At 59.7% G+C, this 20,023-nt stretch overlaps 1 protein-coding gene across 2 annotated transcripts in view; it reads left to right on the top strand.

Annotated features, from left to right (window-relative positions):
• The window catches only part of DIS3L2 (DIS3 like 3'-5' exoribonuclease 2), a 301,104-nt gene extending 281,613 nt beyond the window's left edge, over positions 1 to 19,491 (top strand). For both annotated transcript variants that reach the window (XM_033112550.1, XM_033112549.1), the window contains 7 exons: positions 10,705 to 10,888; positions 11,543 to 11,629; positions 14,301 to 14,448; positions 14,832 to 14,962; positions 15,131 to 15,235; positions 16,537 to 16,638; positions 17,249 to 19,491. In XM_033112550.1, the coding sequence (XP_032968441.1) occupies positions 10,705 to 10,888; positions 11,543 to 11,629; positions 14,301 to 14,448; positions 14,832 to 14,962; positions 15,131 to 15,235; positions 16,537 to 16,638; positions 17,249 to 17,395 (904 nt within the window). In that variant the 3' untranslated portion in view covers positions 17,396 to 19,491. The remainder of the gene's footprint in view (positions 1 to 10,704; positions 10,889 to 11,542; positions 11,630 to 14,300; positions 14,449 to 14,831; positions 14,963 to 15,130; positions 15,236 to 16,536; positions 16,639 to 17,248) is intronic.
• The last annotated feature ends 532 nt before the right edge of the window (positions 19,492 to 20,023 follow it).

The following is a 20,023-nucleotide window of genomic DNA, read 5'->3' as shown; positions in this document are numbered from 1 at the left end:
TAAAGAGAATGTTAGGGGCTCTCCCAGGGGCCCTTTCAGAGACTGGTGCTCTGCACAGTGTGCCCAGGCAGTTACCCCGCTCGGGTCCCCCTGCCAGTGCCTGTCCTCCCTGTGGTCTCGGACCAGGTGCACACAGGAGGGCAGTGTGAGGGGGCTGATTACAGCAGCCAGGTGAAGGAGCAGCACCCCACCACACGGCCTCCCCAGTGCTGAGAGCCTCTGCAGGCCGTGCTGCCCTGGCTGGCCCACTCAGGTAGCCCCCCAGCCTCTGCAGGTCCTCATCTCGGGGGTCCGGGGAGACCCAGAAACACAGACCCTTATGGCTGAGGAACCACTATTTAGCTAAAGGACTCAGATTCCATTCCAGTAAACCTTCTTCTCCTGGACACCTTGCCCTTCGTCCTCTTGCACTAGGGAGGCCTCGGCCTCAGCTGCCCTGGCAGCCCCGCCCCATCTGCAGGCCCCAGGCGGACGGAGAACAAGCTTTGGGGTCAGAAAGCGCCACCTCCAGATCACAGCCCTGCCCCCTGGTGGTGACCTGTGTGCTCGCTGCGCTTGGCCTCTCAGGCACTCAGTTTCCCTCTGTGCAAATTAGGGCTCGCGTATTTGCTGCAAGGTTTTTGTGAGGACTCGATAAGAGAATGTGCACAGAAAGCCCTGCCTGACCAGCGGTTCTCCTTATTCGCTCGCAGCCTTTAGTGGCCACATGGCTGGGGTGGGGGCCCTGCTCCAGGGGAGCTGCTCCCCAGCGGCAGGGAAGGTGAGCAGAGCATGCTGAAACTTGCAAAAACAAAGCAGCATGAGCTCCCAGGAGACGTGTCTCAGCCATCCTTATCTAGCTGTCTTTTGTGTGTGAGTGTGTGTGAGAGAGAGAGAGAACTAGAGAACACCTGTGTGTTCTGGCATACCCTTCTTTTTCAAAGCTCTTCGTGCCCAAAGCCTAATTTTAAAATCAAACTTGACCCCTCCCAATGTCAGTGGTGACATAGCTGACCACACTGAGTTTGTCCAAGGCTGCCGAGCCAGCGCCCACTGTTGGGCTGGGGCATGAAAGGGAGCCCTGGCCCGGGAGCCCGAGTAGGGCAGCAGAGCTGTTGGGGGCACTGTGGTGGCTCCCCGAGGTGGCTGGGCCTCCGTGCACATTGGCCACACCTCTTCTGGTCCACGGTTCTAATTCCAGTTGGACAGCAGCTAGAAGTAGAGAAAGGCATGTGTGTCAACACCATGGCAGAGCCAGCAAGCCCTAATTACCCAGCTCTGCGAGGCCGCCCAGCAGAAACTGCCACCTGGTTCTGCTTAGGGCGAGGTTTCTGCCATGAGCGCCCGGCCGCTGCCGCGTGCGGGCTGCCCTGTGCCTCCGTGAGCAGAGCCCTGAAACTTGGGAAGGGAGCGAAGCTTCTCGGCTAGCTTTACGCTGACAAAGGGCTTTCTGCCTGTCAACCCGGCTCCCCAGCAAGCCCCCAGCCCCCTCCCTACCGCAGCCACTGGGCCTCCCTTTGGCAGGGCCCGAGGGCCCCTGCTCCAGGGGCCGAGCCTCTGGAGACTTCCTTTTGAGTTAGAAAAACAAGCAGCTGAACCGTGCTCACTGCAGCTGGGCCCCGCCTGCCGAACCTATAGAAAGGCCTGGAGTGGATTCAGCCTCACAGAAGAGGAAACCTGGCTCCGGCCTCGCCCGCAGGGCCTGTTATGTCTGGCTCCAGAGACCTTCTCCTCTGGGGTTTTCCATGCCTGTGAACTAGGCCCCATTCATTTCCCTGTGGTTTCATGGGAATGTCCAAAACGCTCAGCAGGTTGCAGGGAGCCCAAGAGGAGAGGGGTCAGCAAGAGGCCCAAGCTGTGACATGTGGTCGGCCCTGTGGCCGCGGCACCCTCCGTTCAGGTGCTTGCAGCAGGGTACCCCGTCGGCTGTGGGTGGGCGCCCATCAGTCATCTGCCGAATTTCGCCCGGTGGGCCCCCCACCCACCCCAGCCTGCTCTGCCGGCTGCTCCCTTTCTCCAGGCCTCCACTTTCCAGCTCACAGGCCACCAGCTCCACCCTGGCCTGGCCTAGGAGGGAACTGCAACAAAGCTCTTGAAAGTCTCCAGGCCCCAGCAGCTCTCACTGCGGTGCTCATCGGACTGCCGCCTCCCATCATGCCCGGCGCCTGGGGCCCTCGCACTTTCCCACCACACTCGCTGGGACAGCAGCAGGTCCCCTTAAGGGCGGCCACCCCACCGCCCCTGTGGGCTGCTCAGCCGCGGAGAAGGGGCCATGCTCGGGCGCACAGGTCCTGTGAGAGGCCCAGCTGCCTTCATGGTGCTGCAGAGCCCAAGGGCTCCCAGGCTGACTGGGAGGACGTGCCCGAGTGGAGGAAAGCTGGTCTTCAGGAGAAGTGACTGTGAGACTGGCTGGGAGCAATTCTTATCCTATCTCCAGGTGAGCGCTTTTCACCAAGAGCTAATTAAACACTCCCTGTGAGTGGCCTAATTATAGTTACATGAGACCCCCCCAAGTTGTGACAAGTGCCTTGGTGGCTGAGGGCAGAAGAGGCTGCTCTACTCTCTTACTTGGTTTTGGTCTTTGAAAATTGATGCATTTTCAGGTTTGGGCAACAGCCATGCCACTGCTCTGGCTGCCTGGCTCCCCGGTCGTTCCCAAAGCCACTTTCTGAGTGTTCTGAGAGTGGAAGGGGTGGGGTGTTTCTCATCTGGTCTAGCTGGTAAATGGATCTGGAAACAGGACATCCTAGGATCCTGGGCGGCCCAGCCGCTCTTGCCAGGCAAGGTGGAGAGGATGAGCGCACAGGAGCAGAGCGTGAGCAGCAGGAGCGGGGTCAGGAGCTCGGCCTGCCTGCCTGCCAGCACGCCTGGGCTGGGCGAGCCCCTGCGGCCAGCGCCAGCCTCCTTCCACCGTCTGGATGGGCCAAGTTCGGGGAGAGCGGCCTGCTCTGCCGTGCCTGCCAATGCCACAGGGCAGGGACCAACGCCCCCCACGCCGGGTCTGCCCAGGGAGGCTGCCCTGTCCCTAAGCCTTTTTGACGTGACCTTTCTTGGATGACCTGACGGGCAGGGCCTCGCTTCTCTCCTGTGCCCCGTAGACTTGAAAAGCCAGTTGCAGGAACAGCGTCTTCGTGCTCCAGGCTTACCCAGCTGCTCCTTCCACAGAGGTCTCCTGTGTTTTGCAGCTGCAGGTCACCACGTGTTTGCCCTGAGCCCTCAGGACAGCTTTGGACGAGGTGCCAGGGGATGCGTGCTCGAGCCTCCTCTTCCCCTCACTGGCTGTGGTCCTGGCAAGGCCTTTCCTCTCTGGGCCATTGGAACCCCAGGCTGCTGTAAGGAAGTGGCTTGTCCCTTCCTGTAGGAAGAGACACTGTGCAGGGGTCTTCCTGGGGCCTCCTTCAGCAGAGGGCGGCTCACACAAGCCGCCTCCTCTCTACCCAAATCACAAGGCCTGGCCACCCTTCCTGGGAGCTCACAGCTCTGAGGGGACAGCGCCTGCTCGTCACATACTCTCCCTCAGCTTCTTTCTCACGTTAGCTCCTTTGCCTCTAAGATCTTTTGGGTACTTACAACAGCGATCAGAGAACATTCCAGAGAAAAAGACTTTAACTCTTGCTTCTTGCACCAATAAGTGTGTTGAGAGTTGTCTATCATTGCCGGCCTCCCTCCCTCTTTAATTTTTGGTTTCTGAATTAACTGCCCCACCCCCACTGGCACTGAGGCTTGGAGCTTCCCCTCCCCTAATCCAGTGGTGTCTCCAGGCCCCTCTCCACTTCACCAGGGGTTTGCAATGTGAACCTCCCCAGCTCAGCCTTATTCCCTCAGGACACTTCACCTCTCAGCCAGCTCGTCCCCCTCTGCGCCCTCTCCCGTTTCACCCCTCTGCGCACCCGGTGACAGGGTGAAAGTCTTGTCTACCCCAGGGCCTCACCTTGTGTGTATCTCTGTGCTCTGGCCCAACCTGCCCTTTCTTGCTGCCTCTGAATGCTGCTTATAAGCCCTCAGCCTCCTCAGCTTTCGTCCTAGCTGTGTCCGGCCCCACCACCACCGGGTTCTGCATCGTGTCCATCCCTCATTCTGCAACTCCCCCACCCCCAGATGAAGTCCCAGGCCCCGTCAGGCCGTACCCCCGCCATGCAGCCCTTCTCTCCCCTTGATTCTTCTTTTCCAAACATGCCTGGTGCATTGTTTTGCATTCACACCTTTCCAGTTCCATCCCTTTTGTATAAAGTATTTCCCTTCACCTTGCCTGGCATTGATCTTGCGTTTATGGACATATCTCCTCACAAGGCCGGGCTTCCTGGAGGGCAAGCGGAGGCTCTCGCAGCAGCAGGGCCCAGCACCCAGCAGGCAGCTGCGCCTCGAGGTCACACAACCCTGCTGGTCGCTTAGAGAGTTGTGGGACTTGGGGCAGTCACCTTTCCTCTGTGCACCTTAAGCTTCCCCACCCATAGAAAGGAATGAAAATGCCTCCCAGGGCTGCAGGAGGGTTTAACGAGCTGCAGCTAGCATGTGGTGTCATCTGTGGCAGGTGTTTACTGAGTGTCTCCTCCCTCTCTTACTGCCCTGACCCACAGCAGCAGCTCAGAAAGGTGTGAGGATGAGTAAGAACCAAGAAACAAATGATGGGCTCTAGCTGGGAGGCATATCCCTCTGTTTTCTCTTAGATAACAGCGCCTCGGGCTTATTATGTAGAACACTGCTCTGTAGACTGAGTGTGGAGGAGAGAGCAGGAAAAGGCTGTTGCTTCTCTCCTGCCTTGTTTGGGAATGATTTCAGTGTAGCTCTTTTCTTAGGCAGAGCTTTAAATTCGTGACAACCTCTGGCAGCAAGTGTTCAGAGTCAGAAGTCTATGTGTGAGGGCTGTGTGCCCCAGCAGAAAAGGCCTGGTGGCAGGGACCGAGCCGTCCCAACTTCTGAACGTGCCCCATCCTGTGACTGTCATTCTGCACAGGTGTGCTGAGGGTGTACCCTGAGCCAGGCCTGGCACCGGGACGGGGGTAGGCGGCACTGGGGCGTGGAGGGAGAGAGAGCCGTGATCAGAGGCACTCACAGTAGTGTGGGCTAAAGGCCCTGATGGGTACGAATGGGACACCTGGAGGCACAGAGGAAGGGACAGCTGAGAAAAAGAGATGGGAGAAGAGTGGTCTGGGACTCCAGGCTGAGGGAACAGCAAGAAAGAGCCCCAAGAATTCACTATGGCTACAGTGTAAGGGATGGGGGTGGGGAGAAGGGAGAGGTGATCCCAGGCACATGACAAAAAGCCGGGCGCACCTCATTTTACCAGGAGGTGGAACTGTCCTGAGGACACTGGTAGCCACGGAAAGGCTTCCGGCAAGAGAGGGACGGAACCAGATTTGCCTTCGAGAAGGATTGCAGCACTTTGGGTGTGAAGAAGGAAACAGAGCGGGCCTGACTGGAAGTAGGGCAGCCGGTAGGAGCTGGAGGCCTGGCGCCAGGAGGGCGGCCTCGTGGGAGCAGAGAGGCTTCTGGGCAAGTTACTGTGTTCAGCCGAGGCCCTGGGGTTGGGGCCACCCGGCTCAGTCACATCCACATATGCACAATGATAATGTAATCATTGGGCCAGGCCCTGGTACATTGCATCCTCATTTTTCAGTCCAATACATTGAGGTTCAGAGAGGTTAAGAAATGTATCTGAAATCACCCAACCAGTGAGTGGCAGAGCTGGGATCCAAGGCAAGCTGCGGAGCTGGTAACCATCTCTCCTCTCCAGGTGGCTTGGCCTGTGCACAGAGAGCCAGGAGAGAAGTAGGGTCAGGACCCCCACCGTAGGACACCCCCAGCCACCCGACCAGAGGACCTCCCATGGCCACAGACACATCCAGATCCCTGATTCACGAAACAGAGCCGCCACCTTCCAGACGAGCAGGGGGCATGGTCCGGGACGGGCAGTCTTCCTCCAAAAGAGCAGAGGTTTTAGCCCACTTGTCATTCAGCCACAGTGTGACCCCTGGCAGGTAGAGTGGCCGTTCCCCACACATCAGCCTTTAAGATGCGACACGAATGGGTTCGGTTGCCAGCAAGAAGTAAATGCCGTGTCCGGTGCTACTTGTCAAGTCATGATGCACGTTAGCCAGCCCCTGAAAGGCGAAGGGATGTCCTGTAATGAAAACATCAAGTGAAATAACGTTTCAGACATTTATACTGTTTTTCCTTCAAGTAACACTAACACACTTTGGGAAACCCCGTTCTAGACCAGAGCCATCTTTGCTGTGGGAGGAGTGTGTGAACTGGTGTGCAGGTTGCTTGTGGCCTTACCTGCCATCCGCCATAGCACTTGAGGGACTCTGACACCTCTGGGCTTGCTCAGCTCCTCCCTAGGATGAGAAGCCTCTCACCTGCCCTTCCCCTGGTCCTCCAGCACCTGGAAGCCCAGAGCACAGGTAGGTGGGATGCTGCACATGAGTGCTGCCCAGCTGCGACCTGGCCTGGCCCCCAGCTGGCCGGGCGGCTGTGTGTCACAGCAGAGCCCGCCCCAGACCTCCAGAGTGGTGGACTCCCCAGTGGGACTGGGCTCCATATGCTCAGCAGATGCCAGGCCTGGGACCAAGGCCCCGTCTCCGAGGGCTTGGCTTGCTGTTCTGGAAGGTGATCCTGGCTGGCAGCCATCCCTGAGCCCCTGTTTAGAGCAATTGTCAGACAGTTGCTGAGTTCCAGCTCACTCCCCCCACTCTTACCCCCCCCAGCAGGGCTGAGTGATCTAATGCCTGTGCCATGCTGGGAGGGAAGGGGTTGGTGAGGGTGGTGGGTGACGATCAGGACAGGTACCCAAGTCAGGGAGCAAGGTCTGAGGCCAGGGCAGCATGCTCAGCCATCCCCAATCGGGTTCCCAGATCTTAGGGTATACAGTTTGCTCTCAGAGGTGCATCCTCACCCAGAGGAGCTTGGGGCATCGTCTGAGGTCTGGCTGCAGGCCTGTGCGTGCAGCACTGCTCCTAAAAGGGGAAGGAGGTCAGGGTGAAAGGGGGCTTGCTGATGGGGTCGGCTGTCGGAGCTCCTCTTCTAATCGCCCTGCATCCCCTCAGAACACATTCGCTGTCGCCGACTGCAGCCCTCAGCCCCAGGCTGGCTTTGGTGAAGGAAAAAGCACTGATTTGGAGCCCACAGACCCCTGGCCCTTGGGCTGCAGTTCATAAACTAAGGTTCTTTCCTGCCCAGAAGTTTCTGGGTTCTAAGCTGCTCCTGCCACGTCCCAGGTCCTGTGGAAAGAAGATGTTGGGGGCCCCCTGCTGGTCCTTCCAGGGAACTGACTAAGTGGGGAGGGGGGAACTTATAGATCTTGGTGAGAGGGGCCTTTGCTGGCCCAAAAGGAGAGCAATGACACCCACTTACCACGCCCCCACCCCGGCCCAGCACAGTTCTCCCTACCATGGCGCCTGGCCAAGTTTTTGACAGTGAATCGTGAACTCTGGAATCTGACTACTGGCCACTTGGCTTTTCCTTGGCCTTTGTGTTCCTGCGCTCCATGGGGACCCAGTTCCATCTGCGCTGCGCCCCTCCCAGCCACCCCATGGCTTGACCGCCAGGACACTCCAGGCCCCCCTCCTGCTTTCTCTTTCTTTCTTTTGTTTTTTTAAAGGCACAGCTCAAATTGGCCCATGCGGGGATCGAACCGGCAACCTTGGTGTTAGCAACACACTCTAACCAACTGGGCCAACCAGCCACCCTCCTTCTGCTTTCTCATGCTCACAACTTTGCGGGTTCTCTCTCCCGCTCCCTCTCCCACCTGCTGGATTTTAGAACAGGTTGTGGGGAAATGGTCCCTGCAGCTATCCTAGAACATTAATAGCCCCGACGCACTTAGGGAATCCTGGCTTATTGCTGCACCACCTCCCAGGCTGGTGACATTGACGTGTTTCTGGGGTGAATGCTTGGTATCAGCGAACTGTCTTGGAGAGGGTTCTGCTTAACTCCCCTCTCCCCTGTCATGAGGGAGGGGTTACGACACAGAGATTTGAAGCCTCCCCCACCCCACACCCCACACCCTCGGCACCACAGGGACTTGTCCAAGGTCAGCCTCTGCGTCCAAAGCTTCGCCAGACTTTTGAGGTTAGTAAGAGCGCACTTGTTTTTCTCTCACCAGCTGCAGGTGACTCGTGACACTGAACCGGAGGTCCATGGGGGGGACACATAGTGGGGTCACTGGAGAAGCAGCTCGACTGGGGTCCGTGGTCGTTGCCTGGGGCCCTGGACATTGGCCCCACCTCCCCCATACCTTCCTTCCTGTTCTTGTCCTTACTTAAGACCTTGAGAGGTGAAGTGGGAGCCCCTGCAGGAACTGGGAGCAGGAGCATCATTGTTTCTTTGACCCAGGGGTGGGGGGACAGGCGGAAGCCGCCCCAGCCCAGCCCTGCTACTGTGCCCTGCCCAGCGCTCCCTAGCCTGCTAGCAGCCTGATGGCAGCCCTGCTGTGGGGCTAGGCTGCCCCCTGCTGGCCACGCTGCAAAATGCAGCCCAGAGTTTTCACCGAAGCCCGTTGCTGGGCTGGAGGCGAGCTCCAAGCCGCTGCCCCTAGTGATGCTCCGACCGCATGGGTAGACAAGTATAGAACTGCCTGGCACAGTCATGTTTGTTGAGTGAACAAACGAATGAATGAATATAAGTTTATTTAGGTGGTGATGGCTTGCAATGTCTGACCAGGAGCAGACAATGAATCAAGTCAGACATTTATTTATCAAACAGGAACTGAAGACTCCTCTTGGGTTGACAAGACCTAAGTAACAAAAACAAATGTGAAGAGTCAGTGTTATCGCTTCTCGGCCTTTTGGCTAAGATCAAGTGAAGAGTCAGTGCTAGACGGTGAAAAGGTGACCGTAGAGCAGCCTGGCCCTTGTTGCCAAGTTGCCAAGTGGCTGGGTAGCAGTAAGTGCCCAGGCGGATGAAGAGGGCCTTCAGCCTGGGCCTTCAGGGAGGGCGTGGAAAGGGTGAGGAGAGGGATGGATGGCAGGGCTGAAAATCACAGGGCACCCTGGAGAGATCCCAGGCCGTTGGGCATGGAAGGTGGGGAGAAACGAAAGCACCTCTCATGTCTTGAGGCTCACGACTCAGGCACAGGGTCTGCCCTTAAAACAGGTCTTACCCCGTCGGTCTCTACAGCCACCCTGTGAAGCAGGTGCCATTGTCTCCATTCTACATTTGAGAAAAAGGAAGGTCAGAAAAGGTCCATGACTCGTTCAGGCTCCTACAGCGAGAACATGTGGAGCCAGGACCCAGATTTGGTGGTCAGTGCAGATGCCTGAACCTGGGCTTTTCAGCAGGAAGTGATGTGCTCACAGACAGACTGGGGTGGGGGTGTACTGTCAGGATGGCCCCCTGAAAGGCTGGTAGGCATCCCAGTGGGGAATAAAGGAATGCGTCATGCCCCCCTGGGCCTCTCACCTGCAGTTCTGCGCCCCAGCTGTATGCCTGCCCCTCGGTGCTACGGGAGGGGCTAGGAGCGCACAAAGTGTAGAGAGGGCTTCTGGGAGAGACAGGTGTGCGCTGGGGACAGCTTGGCAGACCGGAGCCGTGCTCCTGCCGCGGTCGGCCCAGTCGGAGGGGCTCCGCACCCTCATGCTTGCTCTCTCCCCACTCACTGGCTGCTTTTCTTTGCAAGAGCTTGGCAAGGTGACGAGGCTCACCCTGTAGTACTGCCCACACCTCCAGGAAGGGGACGTTTACGCTGGGCCTCCGGCTGCTGCCAAACCTACTGGAGCTTCCTCCCTGAGCTCTCCTACCTCCATGGGAGAAGGCCAGGCTTGACATGCAACCTGGGGTTCAGATGAAAGGCAGGGAAGTCTTCCCTAAGCTGGGTAAGGCTTTGCCCACGCAGGGCACTCTGGCCACGAGGGCACCAGGACTGCCTGAGCCCCCTTCCCAGAGGCCGCAGGTCTAGTGCACTTGTCCCCCCACGGGAGCCCCAGGTGGGGAGCAGCGCGTGGGCCTCCTGCCCCAGAGTGGGGGGAGAGGGTGCTGACCTCAGATCCAGCATCCCACGGTGCCTGACCCCTCAATTCTGGCACACTTCCTCCGTCCTCCATCAGTCCCCGCTCCTCCCCTTAGGTTCTTGGCGTGCTGTTGTCTTTTCGTTTGGAGCCGTATCTAGTCCTACTTACTCTTGATTCTAATTACACTCAAGTGAAGCAAAAGTGGAGTGTTCACTCCTAAGAGGTTGACTGGGTAGGGTTTGAAATCCCGACAGCATCTCTGCCTTACCAGGATGCGTGAGTTCACGCTTGCTGTCTGTGACGCTCCTGTTCATTCTCAGAAACTCCCATTTCCCCAGGGTGGGGAGGAGCCCAGCACTCCTTGGAAGGGCAGCCCCGGGTCTGCTCACTGCCGTCAGGCCTTCCACACACCCCAGGGAGGCACATTGTTTTCTTACAGCTGGGGATGCCCCTGAGCGTTCTGGAGGCTAGTCACTCAGCAGAGATCTTTACTAAGTGCCTTTTCTGGGTCAGGCAGGGTGCCAAGCCCTGCGGCTACAGCAGGGAATGAGACAGACCCCCCACACACACACAGCTCCAGAAGAGTATGGAGACTGATTAGTACAGTGAGGGGCGTGAGCAGGAAGTGAGAGAGAGGAACAAAGTGGATTGGATGGGGGGGAATGGGGGTGGGGGGCATCTCTAAGCTGAGACTGAGGGAGCAAGAGAGCCAGCCAGCCAGCCCGGAGCCTGGGGAAGAATGGGAGCGGCCCCTGACCCCGGCGCTTCCCCCCTGCAGGCTGGTGGAGGAGTTCATGCTCTTGGCCAACATGGCAGTGGCCCACAAGATCCACCGGGCCTTCCCCGAGCGGGCCCTGCTGCGTCGGCACCCCCCACCCCAAGCCAGGATGCTCAGTGACCTGGAGGAGTTCTGTGACCAGATGGGGCTGCCCATAGACGTCAGCTCCGCCAGCGCCATCAATGTGAGTGCCGGGAGCCCGGGCAGGGAGAGGCCCTGTTTGGGGAAGAGGAGGCTCCGTGTTCCCCCTCTGTTCCCCTTCAGCCGGAACTCCCCTGCAAGAGAGAGGGGGGGCCGTGGGGAGAAGGCCTCTGGCCGTGGACGGGGCTCCCCACCAGGCCCCGGCGAGGAGGCTACTTGAGGCTTGGCTGTGGGCAGGGGTCCTATAGCCAGGGATGGGCTAGGCCTGAGCCCAGAGGCTTTCAGTAGCGGGCTGGGACCATCTGAAGCCAGAGAACGTCCAGTGTTCCCTGCCTGGAACTAAGCCTCATGGGGCTCAGGAATCCATGGCCTCAGCTCTGATCTTCCAGGCGGGAGACTATTGCTACCTGTGCCCCAGGCCTGGGGTGGGTGAGAAGGTGCCTTAGGTCAGACAGCTAGAAACCAGTCTGTCCAGGCCAGCCGGCTAGACGTGGAAGGACTGACCTCGAGTCAGGCCCAGTGTGGGACACAGGCGGGAGGCTGCTGGCTCCCCTGCACGCCACCCATGGCCATTGGAGCTGGCTGGGCCCCTCAGCTGACGCTTCCTCCCCAGAAGTGGGTTTCAGATGCTCAGCGGGTGACGGGCCCCAGAGCCTCTTCCTAAGCCTGACTGCATATCACACGGGTTTGCTTCTAGAAAAGTCTGACCAAACTGTTTGGAGATGACAAGTATTCACTGGCCCGGAAGGAGGTGCTCACCAACATGTGCTCTCGGCCCATGCAGGTAAGGGGGGCCTCGTCCCCCATCCTGCCCTATCTCCCAGGAGCACTCATGACCTCTGCACATGCAGAGGACCTCGGGAGGGTGGGGAGGCGCCCGAGGCAACGCCTAGGACGGTGGGGCTCCTGAGCCTGATCTGCTGCCACCTGCTCAAGGACGGCTTGTCTGGGCCCAGTTTGAGCCCCGCTGCTCTCTGCATGGCCTCCGGGGCTCTGTGCCCTGCAGGAAGCGCAGGGCATACACCAAGCCTACAGGCCCACAGACCAGCTTGGGGAAGGAGAGGATGAGAGCCTGTCAGCAACTCGTGGCTGGATGGGTCCCTGGAAGGGAGCGAGTGTCTCCTGAAGCAGCCTGTCCAGGGGAGCAGTCCTCAGCCCCCACCGCATCTTATGGACCCCGGTAGAGAAGTCTCCCTCTCACCAGCCACGAGAAGGGGTGTCCGGCCATGGGCCTCTCTGCAGGCAGGATGACTGGCTGGCAGCTTGGGAGGTAGATGATGGCTTGCTCCTGGCAGCCTCTCAGCCCTCTGAGGCTGAACTCCAACCCCTGCAGGCCCGAGCACCTTGGGAAGGAGCCAACCCAGTGAACTGTGCAGCCAGCAGGAGCTGCACATGCTAATGGGCTAGTTCTGGGCCACAGTCCAGCTGGGAGACAGTGACAAACCATTTTTCAGGGGTCACTCAGCAGGTTCATTCTGTTCACAAGAACCAGATCGCCTCAGCTGGCCACAGCTGGTTTCTTTTCTAACACCTTAAGATGTGCCGGGAATGGAGCCATCGGGCCTGTTTAGGTCTGGCTGCCCCAGTCACAAATGTCTGCCCCATACCAAACTCCTTAACGTACCCCACACAGGAGCAGGGGGTGCCTGTGGCCACCGGGCTGGACACCATCCTGCCCTTCAGTTGCCCCTGGGTCCCAGGAACTGCCTCCTGGCTGTGCTGTGCATTCCCTGCCCCTAGAAGCCATCCACCTCCAAGATCAAGCCAGCCCTGCAGCCCCACAGAAAGGAGACCCCTTCTGAGTTACCTGGAACCCAAAAAAGACTGGACTTCTGACCTGGCCTGCCAGTACCCTCAGAGGCCAGCCTTTGCCTCAGGATCTGATGGCAGGGAGTGCCCAGAGAGTCTGTTCTCCCAGCCACAAGAACTGAGGCAGGGACAGGGGACCAGCCAGAGGTACCAGAGTGAGCACGAAAGTCCTAAGTGAGCTGCTGAAACAGGGCTGTCCCAGGGATAGCTGGTCTCTGTGGGAAAGCCACAGTCCCCACCCATCCCACTCTGCCCAGAGACACCAGCCAGCAAGGGAGCCAGGGCCCTCTGTCCTCCTCACCCAGCTCTTCTGGGGAACTGGGCCACCGCTGAGAACAAAGCCTGAACGTGGCTCAGAGTGGAGGCAGCTCCCACCTCCCCCAGCGACTTGCCCCAGACATAACCCAGGGCCCAGCAGGAGCTGGAAGGGAAGCAGAATTGGGGAGCCAAGCAGGTCACCAGCAGCTGCGCCCTGAATTCCAGGGCCTCCGTACGCAGAGAAGCTGGAGCCTGCTGTCCATATAGCCGGGCACACAGGATGGTGTGCGAGTGAGAGTGAGCGACAGCGGGGAGCGTGCAAGTGCGCACTAGGGCGTGACTGGCTCTCGCGAGGAGGCTGGTCACAGGGACACCGGGCAAGTGGCTTCAGGGCCTATGGCCAGGGCTCCCAGGATAGCAGGACTGCTCGGAGCCTGGGGCTATTTGTGGGGCCCCGACAGCCACCTGGTGTCTTTTTCTGTACCCCAGTCATAACTCCCTCCCTGCAGAAGGGCCTTTTGAACTCAGAACCCTGGGTCTTGGCCCCAGGACAGGTCATCAGGGACAAAAAGGGCTGAGGCTGACTGGTGGGCAAACCGTTTGCCTCCCTTGGCTGGCACAGGTGGAGTGTTAGGAGCACAGAGGTGCCAGGGTGCGAGCGTGGCGTTCAGCAGGACAGGCATCAGGGCCGGAGGGCATGAGGGCAGCCACAACCAAAGGCCAGGCCGGGCCCAGAGAGGAAGAGCCAGGCACCCACTGCTCATTTTGCTCTAGGTGGTGGGCGTCCCGGGCCTTTGCTCCTGCCTCCCATTCTGGCCATATGGTGGAGGTGGTCCAGCTTGGCTACCTCAGCCCCTTCCTGGGGAGGGAGCAGACCAGAAACAACCCCCCTCTCCTGGCAGTGACAACAGCAACTCACTGCAGGGAGAATAAGCTCCTCCCCAGCTGCCCTCAGACCCCTGGTGGCCCTCCCTCCTTTCCCCAAGGGCTTGGTCAGCAGGACTCAGGGCGGAGGCCCTCCCCATCTTGCGGTTCCCAGCACCCACCCTGTCCTCAGTGGAGGCAGGGTGGGCCCCTTGCAGGGCTGCTGCCACGAGCGAGTCTGGACAACCCAGGGCAAGGCCTGCATTTGTGTTGGGCAGTAGAGGGGCGTGGGCACCCTGTGGCTTTGGCCAGCCTCATGGCAGCCCTGTGGGTCCCGTTACACAGAATGGCCCCAGCCTCCTCGGGCCTTCCTGGCTGTGCTCAGCTGCCTGCAGCCTGGCAGGTCAGTCCACGGCAAGATAGCCCAGCGCGAGGCCGTGAGTCTCACAGGCTGGCAAAGCAAACCCAGCCCGGACCTGGCCTGGCCGGGCTCTAAGACCCCCCACCCGCACCCTCACCCCCAGATGGCGCTGTACTTCTGCTCGGGGGTGCTGCAGGACCAGGCGCAGTTCCGGCACTACGCCCTCAACGTGCCGCTCTACACGCACTTCACCTCTCCCATCCGCCGCTTCGCGGACGTCATGGTGCACCGTCTCCTGGCTGCCGCGCTGGGTAAGGGGCGCGGCTCGGGAGGCAGTGGAGGCCCGTGCCAGCTAGGAGCTGCCACCCCCAGAGCGGGTGCACAGCGGCCAGAGGCCACACTGCTGTGACTGTGGAGGCCCCAAGGGGTGGGCAGCCCGAGCAGCAGGGGGCCTGGGCGCGAACCGCCGCCTCTGTGCCATTGGGCTCAGTAAAAACTGAGGCTGGGGCTTGAGGGCCCTAACCTGGCCCGCCACCCTCCCAGCCTCTGGAGCTGGGCAGCGGGAGGCCTGGGCTCTACGTGGACCTCCCACGCCACCTTGCCCGGGCCAGGGGCACCATGCTGCCCATTGCCCAGCCATGGCCAGCACGCACAGAGCACCCGGCCAGCGTTCCCCCGACCGCTCTCTTTCCAGGCTACAGGGAGCTGCCAGACGTGGCGCCCAGTGTCCTGCAGAAGCGGGCCGACCACTGCAATGACCGCCGCATGGCGTCCAAGCGCGTACAGGAGCTCAGCACCAGCCTCTTCTTTGCCGTCATGGTCAAGGTGAAGCCACAACCCTGGCGCCCCGTCCCACCCTCTGCCCCACCTCCCCTCCTAGGCACCTGCTCACAAAGAGCCCTGGAGGAGGCCAGGGGTCTTCAGCCGCTGGGGTGGGTGCTGGGGAGGTTCCACGTCCTGTGGCCACTCCTTGGCTAGAGCTCTGCCCTGCAGGAGAGTGGTCCCCTGGAGTCCGAAGCCATGGTGCTGGGCGTCCTGAGCCAAGCCTTCGACGTGCTGGTGCTGCGCTATGGGGTGCAGAAGCGCATCTACTGCAATGTGAGTTCTCGGGGCCGCCCAGGCCGCAGTTAGAGGCCTTGGGGGCAGGCATAGACCAGCTACAGTTGCAGACCGGGCTCCTGTGCCCTCCCCCGGCCCCGACAGACAGCCGCTTAGCACACTGTTTTCCCCTGCCTATTCCCGTTCCCTCTCCTGGCGTCTCCATATTCCTCTAGCCTCTAGTGTCCCAGGGACAGCCTTTAGTGGACACAAGCATGGAGGGTGGGAGCACAGGCCGAGGACTCTGCTGTTCCTGTCCACACTGGAGGATCCAAGCTGTGATGGTGCCACCCTACCCCTCGCTCAGGTGTGGGCCGTGCTAGCACACAGTGGCAGAGGGTGTGGAGCCCCTGACCTTGCTCCCGTCCCCCACCCAGCCCCAAGCCCACCTAATGGGCTCTGCCAAGACACCCAACTCTGCCTGCCTAGGATGGGGGACCTTCTCCAAGGACCAGGCAACCAGAGAACATGTCCCTTCATAACCAGTACAGGATGGCAGGGTATGCAGGCTTTGTGAGATTTTTTTATAGGAACACGAGGGAAGGAAAGATCAGAAAGATGGTCCATGGCCCCTCCGGAAGCCAAGTCCCTCAAAGAGAAGGAAGAGACCAGCCTTGGGTCATGCCCTGGGTGGCTGTTTGTCTCAGGGTTTCCCAAAGATACTTGGTGCTTCCCTGAGGCCACCTGAGGGACCTGTTTCAGTTGACTTTGTCGTTAGCAGGTCACCACCTGGATCCCAACCCTGGCTTGAATTTCCCAACATCCAAAGCCCTTTGGGGAGTGCACAGCCCAGCACATAGTATGGCAAAAACACGATAGCAATAAAATGGAGTAAAGAAGAGACAGAGTGGAGTCCAGCTGAAACCATTCAGGGCTCTAGTTCTGAAGTCCTGAAGTTTACTGAGCAGGAAGAAAGTTCATCATCTCTGCAGCCCTCAGTCTGTGCTAACAGACCCGGTGCCAGCAGGGGGCGGCAGGTGCCAGCCTCAGGTGCCTGGTCCACCTGGGGCCACCACCTCTTGGGAATAGCACAGAGCCAGTGGCCCCATGCTGCCTCAGCCAAGATGGCCTGGCAGGGCCTCTGAAGCTGGTGAGGCGAGGGGCGAGGATGGAGGTGGCCCCCTGGAAAGTCAGGCAGCTAGCTGCTGGGCTGGGCGACAGGGCAGGAAGCCCCCTTGAGGCCAGTCAGAGGTGGAACAAGGAAGGGGACTGCTTCTAAGCCTCAGAGCTTTGCAGGGTCAAAAGGGTTAGGGGTGGCACCCAGAGCCCAGGGCCTGAGACCCAGGTGTGTGCCCCCCCAGGCCCTGCCCCTGCGGTCCCACCACTTCCAGAAGGTGGGCAAGAAGCCAGAGCTCACGCTTGTCTGGGAGCCTGAGGACATGGAGCAGGAGCCAGTGCAGCAGGTGAGAACCCGGGGCTGGGGCAGCGTTCCCAGAACACCCCTGTGTCCCCACCCCCGCCCCAGTTCTGTCTCCTGGGACGCACTCTCTTGGCCTCCCATTGCTCTTCCCCTTATCTCCCCCATCGCTCAGCTCCCAGGTGGGCTGGCACCAGCTCACCCACACCACCTCCGGGCCTAGCTTTCGGAGCCACCTCGCCTCCCTTAGGGACACCCGCTGTGGGGGAGAAGCAGGGGGCTCTGCCTGTCTCTCTAAAGCAGGGTTCTTCACTTTGGGTGTCCTTTTGAGAATCCGATGAAAGCTATGGCCCTCCTATCCAAGAAAGTCCGTATAACCCTTCCCATCGGCGGCATGCTCCAAGGGCCCCAGCTGTTTCCCCGGACGCTCGGTGCTCACTGGGTACCAGTACCAGGACCCCTGGCCGCAGTGCCTGAGGGGGCTCGGCTTACAGACAGGCAGTCAGAGGCCTAACGAGGCAGAGCGAGTGGTTCTGGGGGCCCAGTGGATACACCGTGGCAGAGCTGGGCTTTGCCAGCAGGCCCCTGCCCCTCCTGTCCCCTGGGTGGCCCCCGGTGACCCCCCCGTGTCACTGCTGGGTTCTGCTGTGCTGCAGGTCATCACCATCTTCAGCCTGGTGGAGGTGCTGCTGCGGGCAGAGGATGCAGCCCTCAAGTACAGTGCCATCCTGAAGCAGCCGGGTACCGAGGGCCTCCTGGGCCCGCAGGACGGGGCGTGTGACAAGGACACCGAGCAGGACTGAGGCCACCAGCCGGCCCCACCCACCCACCCGCCCCACCTGCTGGCTTTTAGGACTGGGACCTTTGGCACCAAAGGGGATTTTTAATTTGGTTTTTAAAAACTCAGGGTTTTGTTTTATTTTTTCATTATATTTTATTATTTGCAGCTCAGTTTTTAAACAAACTGGAGGGCAGACGGTGGGGCTGGATGGACGGCTGAGGCCTGGCCAGTATTTACCAGAACAGAATGGTATCCGGTCCTCCCAGGAGTCCAGCCCCCCTTCTGCCAGGCCACCCACTGCCTTCCCCTGCCCAGGAAACTCGGGGACGGGGAGACGTTCAGCAAATCAGTGTCATGGAATGAAATCAAGTGCGTCTGCCGTGGGCGGCACCTTTGGGAGGCCGCGGGGGCAGCCCGCCCCATGGGCCCCAGACGAGGGACCTGGCTCAGGCTCCACCCCTTAGAGCTGAGCTGGGGTCACCACCCTCTGGAACCTTCCTGTCAGTTCCAGGATGATTCACAGAGCTGGCCGCATGGCAGATTGATGCCAGCACCTTTTTCTGGCTGATTAGAAATGTAATTAGTATGCAAGACGGCAAGCTTACCCATCACCCTACCGCTTGTGGCTGTGTCCCTCCCTTCCCCCACCATTTCCTCTTTGCCTGCCAGCTGCACTTGGCTCAGGAGGGGGGACCTGGGTCCTGTGACACCCCCTCCCCCTGTTCCTGGGCCAGAGCTCTGAGTGGCCTGTCCACCCCATGGTTCATGCTGGTGCCTCAGCACCTTCAGCCCCAATCCTGCCCCTGGGCAGCACCGAGGGAACATGGACAGTGAGGCGTGGGCCTGCTGGAGGTGGGAAGGGCCCTCCAACTGGTCTTCCTGACCAGGGACAGGAAAATGGGCTCCTGGTGGCCCAGCCTGGCGCAGTCACCTATCTGGCATTCTGACATCCACTGATACCACCAGTGTCAGAGACGCAGGGACCGAGGTGGGCCACTGGGCAGTGTGCTCTCTCCAGTGGGTCTGACTTATGCTCCTTCCCTGCCGAACCAGGAAATCACAGGTTTCCCCAAAAGCTGCTGGAAACGAAGTCCATGGTGGCCACGGGCCCGTTCCCACCATGTTGGTCCCCCCGTGTCGATATTGACGAGCTCGACTGGTCTGGTTATAGTGAGCTTCCTTCAAAGAAAAGTTCAATGCAGCACCTTGTGAAGGGCCTTCGGTGTCTGGAGTAGTGACGGCATGGCTGCTTTTGTCTGCCACTGGCAGGCGTGGCTCGTCCACCCAGCACTGAGCTGGGGGCCCCAGCGGAGCAGAGGACCCCTCGTACCTGCCCCCAGTTCCTTTCTCTCTTCTTAACACCTCAGCCTTTAAATCTGTCCCAGGGACCACCATCCCTTTTCAGCTCCTGTCCCCAGAGCCTTTGCCTAGATCCAAGTATCTGGAAGGGAAGAGAAGTGAGCATCTGGTGGTTTGGTATTTGGATGAGGAGATTTCGGGTGCTTCCCTGGCCTGGGTAGCCAGACAACCCAAGAGTGAGACATCACAACCCTGTCCCTGTCCCCTCAGTTGCCCCACCCTCTGAGGAGGAGCAGCCGTCTTCTCTGGTGCTGTCCCCAGGACCTCCCACAGAGCCTGGGAGCTGAGGGCAGAGCAGCGCCCCTCAGGGAGGCCGTGGGTGAGTGCTGGTCTCCTTGGTGGGCAGCGTGGACCCAGACCAGACGTCCCTCCTTTCTGCCCCAGCAAGGACTAGCCAGCTCAGTCAGCAAGGAGGAGCTTTGCTGCCTGGATTTGCTTGGGAGGCAGAGGCCGGCCTACCCCAGAGGCTCCCTGCAGCTGTGGGGGCCATCGCAGCCCCACCTCATTGACAGGGATGAGAATTGAACTGCATCCAGAAATGAGGCAGGTCCCTGGCCAAGGTGTCACAGCCCAGCATGTCCCACCCACTGCAGCCGCGTCTTCCATCTTCATCCGCTCGTTCAGCCATTGTTGATGCCGTCCATCTGCAGGGCATTGGTGGGACACATGTCCATGGGTCCAGTGGGAAGGACAGCCCCTTCTGTGGCCCCACACTAAGAGGACTTAATAAAAGCGGTGATGAACCAAAACCTCGTCAAAGGGAAGACTCGTTCCTTCCGCTGTCCCAGAGCACCTGGGCACCAGTGCAGGCTGAAGCCCAGGCCACAGGGCACGGCTGGCTTTTCCTCAAGTGGCCACCCCAGGTCACCATGGGGGAGGGAGACGTAGACACAGATAATGTCACATATAATGAGGTACTGGCAAAGTTCAGAGGGACAGTATCAGAAGAAGATGGCACAGGCAGCAGGCCCCACGGGAGCAAAGCAACTGAGGCTTCAAGAGACTTGACACGAGCCATGAAGGTTTGAGGTCACTAGGGCCAGAGTGCGGAGAGGACACAAGGTGATGCTGGAAAGGTAGGGACAGGTGGGCCACCTCGGAACCTCTGCTGGCCAGAATTTCCGTGCTGTCCTGTGGACAGTGCAAAGCCATGAAGGTGTTTTATCCGGGCTTTGACACGATTTGACCTCGTTCACTTATTCAACAGTGAGATCCTACAAAGTGCCAGTGTCCTCGGAGCTGATGGGCAGGAGGGGAGTGTCACAGTTTTAGAGTGGCAGGTGGTGGCGAC

This window comes from Rhinolophus ferrumequinum, chromosome 8 (assembly GCF_004115265.2).
Source record: "Rhinolophus ferrumequinum isolate MPI-CBG mRhiFer1 chromosome 8, mRhiFer1_v1.p, whole genome shotgun sequence".
NCBI lineage: Eukaryota > Metazoa > Chordata > Mammalia > Chiroptera > Rhinolophidae > Rhinolophus > Rhinolophus ferrumequinum.
This window is presented reverse-complemented; position numbering and strand designations above follow the sequence as displayed.